Below are 15,659 nucleotides of genomic sequence, written 5' to 3' on the forward strand. Positions count from 1 at the left end.
TGGACATTTTTCATATTAGTGGATGAACGTAGTGTGAGCACAAAGGTATTTATGATTATCGAAATATCAAGCAAAAAGTGGTGAAAGCAAAAATTTGGGACAGAGTATAACATTCAACATTGCATTTTAGGACACTTAAATTTGACTGACTGTTCATCAATTTCACTAAAGAATATTTGGCATTTACAAACCACAGACAAAATATATCTGCCAGAACAAATAAAAATCTTATTCTATGACTTTGTAAGAAAGCTTTAAATGTACTTATTTATAAAGTAGTGAATTCAGAATACACACACCTGTTTAAGAAGTACGATTTAGAAAGCTTCCCTTTGCCATCTATGAGATTGATCAACCTTATTAACACTAAACCTAATAAGTAGTAGTACACGTATTATTACATGGCAGTTTTAATATTGCATCCTATATTTGCTTGAGAGCCATTAGTTTGATGGCTGATAAACAGCGAGCGAAGGCAGATATGAGATGCAATATAAAAAAAGCCAAGTCATCATTTATAATATTTAATACAGAAAATATCGAAGAAACAAAAAAAAACATCATATGGTTAGCAATTATTGTCAACAGATCACTTGGTGTTGTATACTTGTCTCGTATTTTTTTGTTAATTTGAACCAGCTGTTTGTATACTATTAATTAAATTTGATGTCGATGTAATCATTCGATGTCTCACTCGGACAACAGAATTGAACGAAACTTACTGAATTCTACGTCAAGTGAGCCAACGATTATCGCAAATCTTACACGGGTGAATTCGTTGCGAGTGATAAACTGATGCGTTGAGTGACGACACTATCGGGATTGCGAGTTGCAGTTATATAAACAAGCATTTTCATTGGCCGTTTTAGTACCCGCCCACCCATACCTGCTGACGTGGTATTTGTGTCGTTTCTGCAATAATTGACTAAGAGTTCTCACAATAATCGCATCTTCTTTTTTTGTGTAAACAATTGTCAAGAACACGCTGTTAAAACAGGTTCAATCCCCAATTCATTTTTAAATATAATACATACTTCATCGAAAAATTCAAATCCTTTTAGCTGTTAAACGCATCAATTTAAGATGAGGCTATATTTATTTTGTTGTAGCTTATTCCAAAGAATTCACAACAGATACTGACAATAAATATTACATAGCCTATATTGCATTTTGTTGAACTTTGACTGATTAATATGACACACTTAGAACTACAAGTGTGCATGTGTTTTCAAACATACCAAAAAATTGAATTTTACGGCATGTAAACGTTTTCAATTTTGGACTGATCTGTGATCAACGTTATTTTGTAACTCACTTAGTCTGTATAAACATTCATTTTATTATATGTTCTTCGATATTAATCACACAATATTTACTTCTGATGTTGACACTGACACGCTAATCGACCTCGGATTGTATAATTCACGTGCAGATCGAGTCGCCATTTTACAGTTTTCAATGTATATAAACAAACCACATTTCTTCAGTTTGCGGAGCTGTTGACGATGTTTCAAAGATATCAGTACATATTTATTGTAAATAAAACAGTGAAGACATATGCTGTAAAACGTCTAATGGATTTCACAGCGTGTCAACCCGAATTTTCCCGTGGATTTACATTTTGCAACAAGTTTTTTATGAGGAAAAACAGTTCAACTCATGCGATTTTCCATATACAGTATATGGTACATTATGAACGGTAACGTCAAATTTATTTGTTCACTAAACAGTTTCTGGCGATTTTTTTTCACAATGAACTGAATGACATTATTCGATAAGTACAATCTTATTCTGTGACTGATAATCTATATGCGCCGGTCCCTGCTTTTAGGGAACTTTTTCTTTTTCTTTTCATTAATATTTTACACATGTACGTGAACATCTCCCCGTTTGTTATTAAATAACTCTGTACGTAAATTTTAACTTGCTAGTACAACTTTATGAGATGTTTTCTTTCTCCGACATATCTTTCCACGTGTTAGCATCATGTTCTCAACATGCATTTGATAAATGGGCGGGTCTATATAAATGCACCAATCAGAATCTTTATTTCAAATCACAATTGAAATACACACCGATTAGAAAGTGTCATCACTCAACGCAATGCTACATCGGTCGTAGCGAATACTTTCATGTAAGATTTGCGATAAAGGTAAAAGGTGTTTCATAACAAACAGAGGTTGCTGGAATGGGATATGTAATAAAGTTGATTACACACCCCTAGGGTTTATTATACACGAGAAGGTGAATTTTCTGTTTATATTGCACAGGGCAGAAAGTCGTATATTTTCTATAAATATGCGATATACTGTAGAAGCACATATTTTCATTTGGTTAAAATTTCGTTGTTTTTATACCAAGTAAAATTTCGTTTGCATTTAATTTCATCATATTGTAATCCCTAAAATGTATCACTGATCAACTATCTATTTATAAGTGCTTGGGTTAAAAATTCGTCATGGATTGAATTTCGTTGATTTATACTGCCAACAAAATAACGAAATTAAATCCCCAACAAATATTTCTGCTTCTACATGATCCATATTTTGCTACATTATCAAGTAAACTTGTCTAATACAATATCGTAAAATGAACATAATTTGTTCCATATTCCATTTTCATGTACTTTAAGTTCTGAGTTTTTTTTTTCACTTGTACTTGCTTTAAAAAAAGATTTTGCTGTTATAGCGATATGAACTGAGAGTTCTAGTTGTTTTAAAACATACTATCAAGCTGAACAGGATATTTATTTGAAAAACAGATTACTTTAATGATAAAATTATGTTCCAAGTTATGTTTAAAACACAACAAACTCGTGTAAAGTATTTCTCTTTTTTTCATACACTGAACCAGAATTTAAATGAGTCAACAAACTTTGAACAAAAGTGAAAAGCAATAGAGGCTGTATATATTACATAAGTGTGAGAATATTTTTGTGTTGCAATTAAGTTGCAGCGAATGCTAGGATCATAGAAGTAAAGCTGTTAGAGAAAGCTTCTGGAGCCTACGAAAGGTCATAAAGTTGGAGTAAAAGGTCATAGATTCCTTTTCTTTTTAACCTTTATTTTTATAAGGTCAAGGTTACTGGGTATACTTGTAAAAAGGTCATTAGGTCAAAAGTCAAATTTTGCTTTAGCATTTGAATTGGATGGTAATGCATAATTTTTTAATCTCATGCATCTAGTATGATCTACATACTGGTATATCAATGTTGAGAGAGAGAGAAAGATGGAGGGAAGGGGAGGGACAAAGTTACTACCATTGATTACTTTATTACTTTTGCATTATTGATCATTGTCTCAAAACTATTGCATTTGGGTATTGATAAATGCATTGGGTAAAATAGGTTAATTACCTTTCAGCACTATATCAAAAGTCCACCAGTATCTCTGCACTTTTATTAAGAATTCAAGAGTGCAACTTTCAAAATGTCATTCAAGTCGGAAAAAATTATAACATTGAGGGATCAATTCAAATATTTCAGCAGAAAGATAATGCAAATGTCAAGACAGAGATAGGGATTGTAATGTATCATTGATCAAGTGTGGTGTATTTGATGCTATAACTATTTTTTCTCTTTTCTAGTGTAGTAGAGGTGTCTGGTAGTGTTTAACATGTATCAGTGACCAAACGATGTTAAATAATAACAAACCCAAAGCCCCACTCTGCTGTTTTAGAGTTTATGTTTTGTATTGCAGGTTTACCGGTAATAGGGGATGTTTTAAATACAAATTTTTATAATAAGAATTTAAATGTTAACCATCAATTGAAAATCTAGTTGATGGATATGAAATGCATACCCCACAGCTCAAAACCATTGGCCTAATTAATGGTTTGGGACCAGAAAATTTTAGATTTAGGGTTCCACTTTTTTTGTATATATTGTTCAAGCATGTATAGGTAAATTTTCATTTGACCAATAAAAATCCAGCTGAAAGACCAAGTGACTAGAAAATTAATTTAATTTATATCCATGTCTAATTAATTACAGTTATATGAGGAGGTTCAATTATAATGAAATTTTATAAATTACCAAAAAAATAAACAAACAAAAAAATGGGAAAAAGAAAGAAAAAAAAACCATCAAATTTTATTTCATGAATAAATTGAATTGTTATAGGCACCTTGATCAAATTTAAATGTATATAAATCATCAAAATTATTCTCACAGTTGTAAGATTGTTGCAATGTGCCTTATGGTAAGTACTTGGACAAGAACCAAACTGATTAAATAGGGGGAGTTTGCAGTCTGGTATTCATTGTGTTTTTTTATTTTGTGCATTATTTTGTGCATGGATGAAATGTTGTTCTGACTAAGTAATTGAAATTGAACACACCATTTCTGTAACTCTGAGATGAAGATGGTTCATTCAACTGGAATTTGCCATAAATAGGGTTAGTTTTTTTTCCCTTGCTTAATTTGAGTTCAACCTTAAGAAGATACAATGCTTGGACCGCCTTTGACTCGATAACTTGTAAGAAATTAATTTAGAACTGTCTTAGGGGAGACATTTATTCCCATTACTGTACAAAGTCTAACTTCCACATAGTCAGCTGCTCCAAAAGGATTTAACTTCGATTTTCGCTGGAAAATAGGATTAGTTGTCATACATGTAGCCTTTAAAACAATCAAATGTTAATGGTTTTATTGCACAATAATGGAATTATGTACAGGTCAAATCATTCCGTAGAAGGGGGATACTCTGAAAGACAAGCTTGACCTTTGGTGACCCACAGTCATCATGTTATGAATATTCAGATGGGTTAATTATTGGGTAGACCAACTTGCCTGCTACTTATTCCCACTCTCTCTCTCCCTCTCTCTCCATCAATGAATGAAAATCCTGCATGAACTTACTGCTATTTCGAGAGAAGAGAGTTCCGTATTTGTAATTTTAAATGCCCAGCAGGAAGGGGAAAAAATGATTGACAATACACTGGCTGAAGGATTGGAGATTTTCCTCTCCATACAAAAGCAGATAACATTGTGCAGTGTGTCACATTTCCACTCTGGATCATTAGGATTTAACAGATCATAATTTAATTGACAAAATATATGAAGTTTTTTTTTCTCTCTCTCTTTCTCTCTAGCTAGCATTGTGAGTCTCTCTCTCTCTCTGGTGGCCTGAGAGATAGATTTTTATTGAGGCGTGTGCATTTGCTGATACAGTAACAATAGATATTATTAATACCAAAGTGTGTGCTTAGTTAACCATAAAAAAATGATGGAGTCTGCTTTGTCTTGTCAAGCGGAAGAGAGCGAGGACATTCTAAACATGGTGGAGAGCCTAAGGTTGTCATCAGACGAACCCGAAAAGTGTCTGGATCGTATTCTTAAGTTCCTGTTAGTGGAGCAAGATGGTGAGTATTCATGTCAAAATTTCTCAAGTGATTAAAAATGTTGATAATTGATGGTACGATCGGATAGTTAATCAGTTGATTATTCTATAGGTTGATCAGATACTGCTCAATCATTTGTTTAATAATAATAATATTCAATGAATAGCTAATTCACCCAGGGTCTGTGAAGAAGCGATAATCGGTATTTAATCGGCTATGACTTTGTATTGTCTGTTAATGGAAGGGGATGGTAAAATCTCCGTTCCTCTGATGCCAGATTTAAGATCTTTATATGGGCTGTTTTACTGTACTTGAAGCCCTCAAATGCAACAGAGATTCAGTGCCATGCATTATTGATAATTGTTAATTCTGGGATTTTACGAGGTGTGCTTAATAAATGTTTGATGGTTCTACGTCTTATAATGTCCTTTGTTATCCGGGTCTCTTGATACAAATTCTCTTTCATGGCACACATGAAACATATTTTTAACTTAATGCATTGCACATTTTTAGAAGGAGATAAAATGTCATGTCATAATGATTTAGAGAAAATAGTAATGTACAACAGTAATAGGTGTATAGTATAAGTTCTTAAGAAATTTTATATAGGAAGTATAAAGAGATCAATATTAAAATAGTAAGATTAGATGTGTCATCAATTGGAGATTAGAAAAATGATAAAAACCCTTTTACAATATCATTGCAAACTGAATTGAACAATGCAGATGAATTAAAAAAAAATCAATTTTTAAATAAAAAAGAAATATCATGTTAACATTTTTATGCATGAAACAAAATTAATCTTTTGTAGAAGAAGATTTGGACCAAGCGTTGGAGACAGCAGTTGAAAACGGCATGCTTGGAGATCTCTACGACATCATGACACACACCTCCGACGGAACATTATGCAAGGTCATCCAAATTCTGGCAGAACTCGGCAAAACAGGTACAATGACACGAACGCAGAGATATCTGATATTCCAGAGCTTTAAGGCAAATCTCGGTGCCCTGAGAGGGGGCTTTTGAACCTGCTTGATATCATTTGCTCTTATCCTAGACGATGGTGTGATGATTAAATCTGGCCACATCAATATTGATTACAAAGCACACTTACAGTAGGTAGAAAGCACCATAAACACAATTGACTCATGCCTGCCAGAGAGTACACATATAATGTACTGCAAACAGCAGTCCAATTTTTTTCAATACATACTGGTGCACATCTGGCTGTTGTTGAAAGTTTAATCACTCTTTAAGGCTGACAGAAAAAAAGCTGGTTAAATATAGTCAAAATTGGAAATAGCTAATTAATTAGATTTTAAAGGACATTATTAAGCTGCTAGCCTGATATTAGAGAAATTAAATGTCAGGGGTATACTATGTTTTCCAATTAGGCCTTTTTCTGTCTAATCCTGCATAGCTCCGAACAGTAAGTTTAAGGGAAAATTAATTTTGATTTAACAGAATTGAATTGATTTTATAGGATCCCATGGAGCTTTTAGTAATTGCTGTGCCCATCAGTCAGTCTGTGTGTCAACATTTAGTCTGATGCAAGAAGTTATGCAGCCAACTTTTTTCATGCATCTTATACCTGCAGCTATTCATAATTCATGATTCATGTGGCAGTTCATGATGATGTAAAAATCAAAGTACTGAAAGTAGATATGGACTCATAGATGCATTTTATTTGTATTCTGACAGAAGTCTGCAATTTTCCATAGATGATTATGTTAACGATATGCATCAAAGCTCCTGCACTGATTTTTCTCAGCAATGAGGAACTCATTCAATAAAGCTCCATCAAAACCTCTTGCTTCATTGCAAAGGTCTTGGTGTGATGTCAGATTCCTTTTCCAGCAATATGCATCTGTGTAAAAAAAAAATTAAGTAAAAAAGAGAAAATTATCAAATTTGGATGGATTGTGAAACTGTGAAATTTACAAGCTCCCAAATTTTCAAAGCACAAGTTCGATGAAGCTGTACTGGGGATCAAAAGATCGTAGATATGATATTTCCACTAGGCACTTAGCACTACTGCTTGCACTAAACAATGATCAGTCATATCTGAAGAACTTATGTTAGCAACAAAAATTGTTTTAGTTCTACAGCAATTTGAAGTTTTAATAGTCTGTCCCAAAATATTTATGCCACACATTTTGACAATTTTTCATAAAAATACACATACTTGTGAAAGAAGTGCAATTGAAATAGATGAAAGAGAAAATTTCCAAGATATCTTAATTGACTTATTGTCGTCTTTCACTCGGAAAATTCACAGGAACAAAAATCAATTTCTTACAGAGATTTATACTGGGGAATGTTAACATCTTTTCTCTATTCAGAAGTCACACAGAATACCTTGCACAATTTTTCAGCCTTATCATCCGGGTACCTTCATCTCTTGAGCAATGGAAAAATATTTTGGGACAGACTATAGTGTGTTTAACATGTTTAGACTTTGTTGTTTAATTATTCCTTGTTTTTCTCTCACTTCGATGACAGAAACGATCCGTGAGCCATGTGTAATGCAGGGCTTTGTCCCCATCCTACTGCAGCACCTCAAGTCTGATGACATCATGATGGCCACACAGGCTTGCCGGGCCCTTGGAAACATCTGCTTCGAAAATGGTAGGTACTAAACAGAACTAGTAGTTCCTGCAATACTTACTCTCAAAGTTGAAAAGTTATTTCATGAATTTCACAAGATTTTGGTTGTTGAAAATACTTACTACTGCCTACCAATACATCTATTTATTTTTTTTTAAATACTTTTTAGGTAGATAAAATGCCTCAATCTTGAAAATTAGTCAGTGAACCAGTTTATCAACTTACAATAAAATTTGAAATGAAGTTGAAGGAAGCTGACACTATGAAAGGCTGCTTTACAGTTATATGAGAGGGTCTTTAAGTTTGATAGTTACACTTTTGCTGCTGTTCAGTCAAAGAAAGAAGTTTGGTTGGTTTGAACGTTGAAGTCAAGTTGTGCTGTTTTAGAGAGAGAGTGGGAGATGTGAGAAAGATAAGAGAGAAATAACCATGTTTATTTGAGTCTTATGACCCTGGTAAAGATATCCAGACAAAGATCTGAAGGCCCCTATGAGGGATTTGAAAAAGAGGTTATGAAGAATTTATCCTCTTTAGATGACCAATAGCTAGAAGTTATTGTTCTAAAGAAAAGGAGTACTGGGAAGGGGGAGAAAATTAAGATTTTTAAATTGAACTATTTTTTACTTTGCAAGGTTTGAAAACTAATGGTTTTAAATAATCTGAGAGAGAGAGAGAGAGAGAGAGAGAGAGAGAGAGAGAGAGAGAGAGAGAGAGAGAGAGAGAGAGAGCATCAGCATCAGATTACATTGTCTGTCAGATGAAATCAGCTAAAAATTTAATAGAAATATATGTATGCATGTATATTTAGTTCTATATGATTACCTGTCATGAAAATGGTCAAATAGGATTCACACCTCTAATTTTTCATTCTTTGTTGGTACTAGTATGTCTGATTTATTGGTCATTTCTTCCTTTGTTGGTACCAGTAGTATCTCTCAATACCATTGTCAGGAATCACCCCCTCCCTCCCCTTCATTCAAGTTTACAGCAAACTATTAATTACCTGGTACTCTTGATGTAAATGAACTACCTTTTCATCACAAAGGCAGGTATCTATGAGATCTCTAACTATAGGTATTATTCCAACTGATTTGTGTATTGCACTGCGTATTTAAAACAAGATGAGATTAAAACCTACAGTTGTTCCGTGGGTTGAAGTCTTTCTGGGGTTTTGCCCTTTCCCTCTGCTTTTATCCTATAGGTGTGTTGTTTTTCCTTTCATTTCCTGATTAGCTACATGTAGGATTGTTTTAGGGGACAAACAGACAACAGTGTTCACATGCGTAGTAAAACTAAATGAACTATTCTTAATTTCAATGGAAAAGCAATTACAGTAGTATCCCCCTCTACAAAAACTTTTATGATTGATGAAGTAAGAAGTCATTTTTATTATTCCTATGCTTATAGATTTTATGTACAGTGGGTGTTGAGGATAGGTTTGAAGAGGAAATATCAGTTGGAGGTAGGGAATGGCCATGTCAATTACTTGGGGAAACTCGGAGTTTCGTGGGGACTTTATTTCCCACCAGGTTTTGAAAAACTGGAAAATTGGAAAATGTCATCTTTCAATGACAGCAGACATTTTGGCTGGGCAGAACAGGAGATCAAATGCTCTTCATAAAATCATCTCACAGATGACAACAATAAATTGGTTTTGAACAATCCATTTACATAAACAAGCTTATATTGATCAACTGACACGCAAGCTCAGTTTTAAATGACTTTTAACAGAAGGATTTTACCATGTTTAGTTCTAGTATTATAATAGGTAGATTTAGATTTTTTATGATTTGCACGACTTAATTTGCATTTGGTACTAGCTCTACACACTCTAAGAATGTTTTTTTAAATCAGTAGAATCTTTGGAGCACATGGCTAAGTGGTGTTGGGCCAGTCACCCAAAGGTCACTGGTTCAAGCCCTGTTATGGTCACCTTGTGTTTTTGTCCTTAGAGAATGCATTTTATCTGCATTGTCTCAGTCCACTCAGCTGAATTTGGTACTGGAGGTTTACCTGCAATGACTGGTGTCCCATTCACGGGGAGGCAATGACTTTCATTCTCTTAGCACTATGGGAAACATGGGAAACAGATGTAAGCATCAGCTGCTATGGGCCTCATGGGTTTTACTGTAAAGTAGAATCTGGTCAGAATGTTAAATCTTTATTATTTTTGTGCAAGACCATGTGATAGTAAAATGGGCAAACTGTTAAGGAGAAAGTGATAGTGATGATCCCTCAACAGATTTACAGCTCACTTACCACCAATTAACAAGATCAACTGATGGTGATGCTAAATGTACCTGGGATAATCTCAATCCATCAATAAAATAGTGAAATTTTATCTCAAGTTTTTAGATATATTTCAAAAACATAGATTGTTTTACAAATACATACAGTTGTTTATAGATGCAAACACAGTCATTATAGGGATTGTTTATATTTCTTTCTGACTTGTGAAGGAGCCAATCAGATTTTGGCACAATTTAGTCATGCAAACGAGAGAAATTTGGTAAATTGACTTACAGTAAGTAAGGGTGTGAATTTTTGACAATAGCATGCTTGATGTAAGTCACACGAAGTCTTCAGTTAGATATAAAACCCAAAGTCTTTTGAAAAGCATTTGAGTTCATCTTACTGAAGAAGAAAGTTCAAATGTCTAGCTTTGGGAGGAAATTTGTAGATCTATAAGATATTCTGCAGTGGAGTCTGTTCATAAGCTTTACTTTTATAATAGCTCTGTAGTATAACCAAGCATGTATATAGACTGATTATGTATCAGTTATTCAGACATCTTAAGTGGGGCCTTTTGGTCAGAAAAGAGAATGCAGCTGGTAATTTAAAGCGGGAGTTGTAATGCCAATAAGCATTCACATAACATTACTGAAAAACTACATTATATCCTTAATTCCTAATCTATAATAGAAAACAAAAACCAATTCAGAGTCCTTGTAATCTGTGTAACACTTCAACAGTGTTTTAGAAATTAATGGTCATGAAAGAAAGGTCAAGGTCATTTTCCAAAAATCTTTAAAGAAAAAATGAAAGTTGTATTTGCCTCAAAGCGCAATTGAAATTACATCACATTGACAATGCAAAGGAGTCTTATTTTTTTAAACACCAATGAAAGAATGTTTTTCTTATAACCAACTGTGAATATTAAATTGTCCATGTTGATGCATTGCATGAACAAGCTAGTAGAGCTATGCCCTTGATTTTTTTTCTTAACAGAATTTCATGCTTGAAAAAAATAAGGTTGATGAGATTATTTGGCATTAGCGTTTCATGATGAACTCCTGTATTTCCACAAATCACTTCTTTGTGTGCTAAGAGCCCTTGTCAACACCTTGATAGAACCATTAGAGTATATACTAAGGCTTCTTCAACTTACGAGAGTAAATGAAAAAAATTCTTTGTAATGAAATCATTTTTCCGTGGGAAGATGGAAGGCTTTGAAAAGGAGAAAATTGAGAAATACGATAAATGTACGAATTTCTTCTCTGACTCCTAATGATTGTTTATTATATACTTGGGTGCCTTTGTATAACGCTGCTCATTAAATTTCTAGACTTCCCATCAAGAGAGAGAGGGGGAGTTTGGAAGATGGGATCCTCCAGAGGATTAAAAACTCTTTATCATCCTTTCACTTACACTTCATTCTATTAAGATCTCTAATTTCCTATGAGCAAATACCTCATCAACTTTGACCCTTTTCAGGCAAGATAAAGACCCCTCTCCATTTGATGTGCAGATTGTTAGCAATTTATTAAACAATTTTGTCTGACCTTGAGTTATTGCAGGAAATCAGGGTTATTGGGCATACATCTTGAGCATTTTGGCAGATCGGTGAGATGGCTCCTACCTCTTAAGCTGAAACCTGTCTATTTTTGTTCCAAATGTCATGCCAGTTTCAGAGATTCTAGGATTCTGTTACAGTCTCTTTGAAATGAAATATATATGAGCCATCCATAAAGAATGCCCGTATGCTTTTAAGTACAGAACCCTGCATTGTAACAACACAAAAGGATGCTTTAATAGCTAGTGTACTTTGAATCTTCTGGCAGATTGTTAAAAGCCATTCAACAAAGATTTTTATTTAGAAGAAAAACTGTAGTTAAGTGTAGGAAATCATTATGATTTTTTATTGTATACACACATAAATTATATAAAATATTAAATGTTTGCTACAATATTGAATACTAAGGAGGTATGGAACAAAATAACAGACCACTGTGATGTGAAAAATTTTGAATTAATGAATAAGCTGTTGTAATAAATACTTATTATAGAATTAGAATATGCATGGATAACGATGTTTTCTTGTGCTGGAAATCATTGACATTTCATCGATGAACAATAAATATCTGATCATACGTAGATGCTCATGCACACTATTTACAAGGTAAGAACAAACCATGAAAATTACAAGGAAACGATGGTATAGATTCATTTGAATAATGTTGGGAAAAGGAATGTGACATCATCCAGCTTAAGACCCTCGTTAAGTCAGAATTTCAGTCGTTTGTCAATACTCATTGATCGTAACTTCAATCTGCACCAATATAAATGTGTATTACATACCGGTATTATGATGTGTATAATTTCTGACTAAAGACTCAGACTGTTTCATCATCTTGAAGCTAGTTCTATTGGATCAGTACATGCTACAGTGAAAAAAGGATTTACTTCGATATAACCGTTATATCCGTATAACGAATTCGTAATAATAACTATTGCAGATTCACTATATACCTGTTTTCTTTCACCAGAGTACAATTTTTGTCTAAAAAAACTTCGCTATATCCAAGATTTCGCTTTATCTGTGTTCGTACTAAACGAGTTTTACTGTACAGTGGAGCCTCACTTATCCGGACACTTTTGTCCCCAGGCCAAATTGTCCGCATAGGTGAAGCGTCCGGATATCTGAATTGTGATATTTACCTTTAATATTTATGGAAACATAACTCATAAATTAATTATACAATTAAATATTTTATTTTGATAGCCATAAGCACTACAAAAAAAGTTTAGTTTTTTTTAAATTAACAAAACAAAATATTGTTAAAAACATTATTTAAGGTATGTTTTTTCCACAGGAAACCAAGCACTACATTCTACAAGGCAACACATGTACATGTACATGTACATAACAATCACTGTATTAAACCGATAATTTAATTACATTCGCATAACAAAGCGAAGAGAAGAAAGTCAGTGTTCCACTTTACGCTGACAAATCTTTTTCTTCAAGCTAGCGGTGATCGCAACTCTCGCTCTCTTGGCCGGTGGTGTTGACATGTTTGAAGCTGCTCAACATTTGATGATTGAAAATGGGTGAAAATCTGTATATATTCCCTTATTGATAATTGTCCAAGCTATTTTTTCATTGACAGAACTTACCCAAGCTAATTTTACGTACCCATCTTTCTATAGAGTTAATTGCACCCAAGCGATATTTACAAGTAGCGTGAACACTCATCCACGCCATGTTTGGCATAAATTATTATTACACTGTTAGTTGAACACACGCTATAAAATTAATATCGATACCCTGAACATCCAAAGCGGTCTTAATAACTATCGTAAACAGAACCCAAATTATCAAATATTTCATTTCAATTACGTTTTAAAATGAATAGGCGTAGGAACGATCTAATCACACTACGATTAATAGAATTTTAATTCAATCAATAGATGACTTTTTTAAACACAAATTAAACAATTTTCATGACATTTTAATCAAACAATAATAGTTCAAAAGTTAAATGGCGACAATTAAACATGTCGCATCCATGGTTATCGTAATATCCTCGGGCGAGTACATAGCATGACACAGGTGACCCCGATTACCGGACGAAGGCATTGTTTAAAACCAACAACCAGTGTCAGATGTTTTTACACCAATTTGCACTTGCACATAAAAAACTTTTGTGCCCCCGAACACTTAAATGTGACCGTCCGGTTAAATGAGGTAAAATTTAAAGGAAAACTGTATTATGTGGTAAAATTTGACCGTCTGGATCCGGAACGCGGAATTCCGGATAAACGAGACAAATTATTGTGTAAAAATTCCGTTCCCAATAAAAATCGACCGGAAAGTGAAGCGTCCGGATATCTGGCGTCCGGATATCTGAGGCTCCACTGTATTTGGTAAAAAAGTAAATGCATTGTATTTTGGATTTCCTGAGACTTTATGTCAATATACTGCAAAATCCATTTACTTCAAAAATGGTTTCCTGCAGTTTGAAGACATTTTATTTGAATTTAATAACACATCACCAGATCTGAACAATTTTCTCTATTTTTTTCCTTTTGAAAAACAATTTGCTGTATTCAATGAATAAGAAGTCTTATCCTACAATGTTTTATCATTCAGTTAATTTTTAGAGTGCAATTCAATGGGGTGAAGAGAAAGGGAAAAAGATCTGTCTGTGATTTATGAATGCAGGATATAATTTACCTTGCAAAGATATCATTTTATGAATGCAAATTTCATACGGAGCTAAGTGCTCCTTTCCCTGCAGGAATGCACCAATCAATTTATATGTTCAGCAGAGGAATAGATACATGGAGGCATGCATAATCGGTTTTGTCATGGCCTTCTGTATCTTCTCAGTTTCTGACGTTTTAGGATTTAACAAAATTTTTTTTTTACTTTGCTTTCAATTCAAGGACAATGTAACCTCAAGGTCAAATTACAAACCATTCTACCGGTACTTCAGGGTTAATTTGCAAATCATTGATGGAATTTGACAGTAATTACAGTATCATTAAGAAGCAATAAGGGAGACATTTGTCACTTTATGTCATTTTAAATGTTTTTTGTTCACCGAAAATATAAAAATTTTAAGTTCTTTTTTACATGTGTTGAAATCTTTCAAAACTGAAAATCAATCCATAATTTTTATTTCAAACAGCCGATTTTTACCTGATCAAGAAAAAAATCAAGCCATTACATGTTTCACAACAATATTTGACTTAGATTGTTAATCCATTTTGTAAATGGTACTTTTTTACCAGAAGATATTTGGCAAATTTTAGATGTCTAGAAATTTACTTCAAATACAAATTTGATTAAGGTTCTCTGATCCTCAGCCTCAAAGTATTTTTTTCATCATAAAGATGTTATTTTTCTTTCAAACTTTATAAATAAAATAAAATCAAATGAAATTTTTAGATGGTATTCATGCATTTTACAAAGTTATTGCAAATTTGCCTACTATGAATATAATGAAATAAATAAGCGAGTTGAGGTTGAAAAAAAAAGTACCAATGCATCGGTGTCTCAAAACTCTTTACCAACGTGTACTTGAATAGTATAGTTCTTGGTGGATCCACTACACCAAGCATGTTGTTGTGTAACTATAATGGTAATACTAACACTATAAAAGTAATTAAAATTATGAGTATAAAAGTCAGATTTATCAGAAAAAAAGAAATCTGGATAGTCAGAGTTACCGAACATTGCTGAGGATCGGAGATCGTTAAACAGATTAAGATGAATGTGAGTACATTTAGTATTACACATGTATTTATAGAAGTTTATTTTAATGCGAAAAACATACTACAGTATACAGGTGCATTTTCGCCCTTCTATACTTGCAAACTGTTTCGCCCCATCTTGAATTCGTCCTGAAATACTGTGGTTTCATCAATATTCGTTTAATACCAATGTTCGTGGATTTCGTTGTAAAGTTTATCCATGAAATAAAATG

At 33.4% G+C, this 15,659-nt stretch overlaps 1 protein-coding gene across 3 annotated transcripts in view; it reads left to right on the forward strand.

The window, feature by feature from the left end:
* LOC128165858 (rap1 GTPase-GDP dissociation stimulator 1-B-like) overlaps positions 1-15,659 on the forward strand; it is a 32,047-nt gene that overhangs the window by 800 nt on the left and 15,588 nt on the right. Inside the window, exons 2-4 of one of the 3 annotated variants that reach the window (XM_052830758.1) lie at positions 5,251-5,361; positions 6,152-6,286; positions 7,843-7,968. In XM_052830758.1, the coding sequence (XP_052686718.1) occupies positions 5,251-5,361; positions 6,152-6,286; positions 7,843-7,968 (372 nt within the window). Of the gene's footprint in view, positions 1-4,236; positions 5,362-6,151; positions 6,287-7,842; positions 7,969-15,659 lie in introns of those variants that run through there. The other 2 variants (XM_052830756.1, XM_052830759.1) reach the window with 2 other exon arrangements.

Source organism: Crassostrea angulata, chromosome 10 (genome assembly GCF_025612915.1).
Source record: "Crassostrea angulata isolate pt1a10 chromosome 10, ASM2561291v2, whole genome shotgun sequence".
Lineage (NCBI taxonomy): Eukaryota > Metazoa > Mollusca > Bivalvia > Ostreida > Ostreidae > Magallana > Magallana angulata.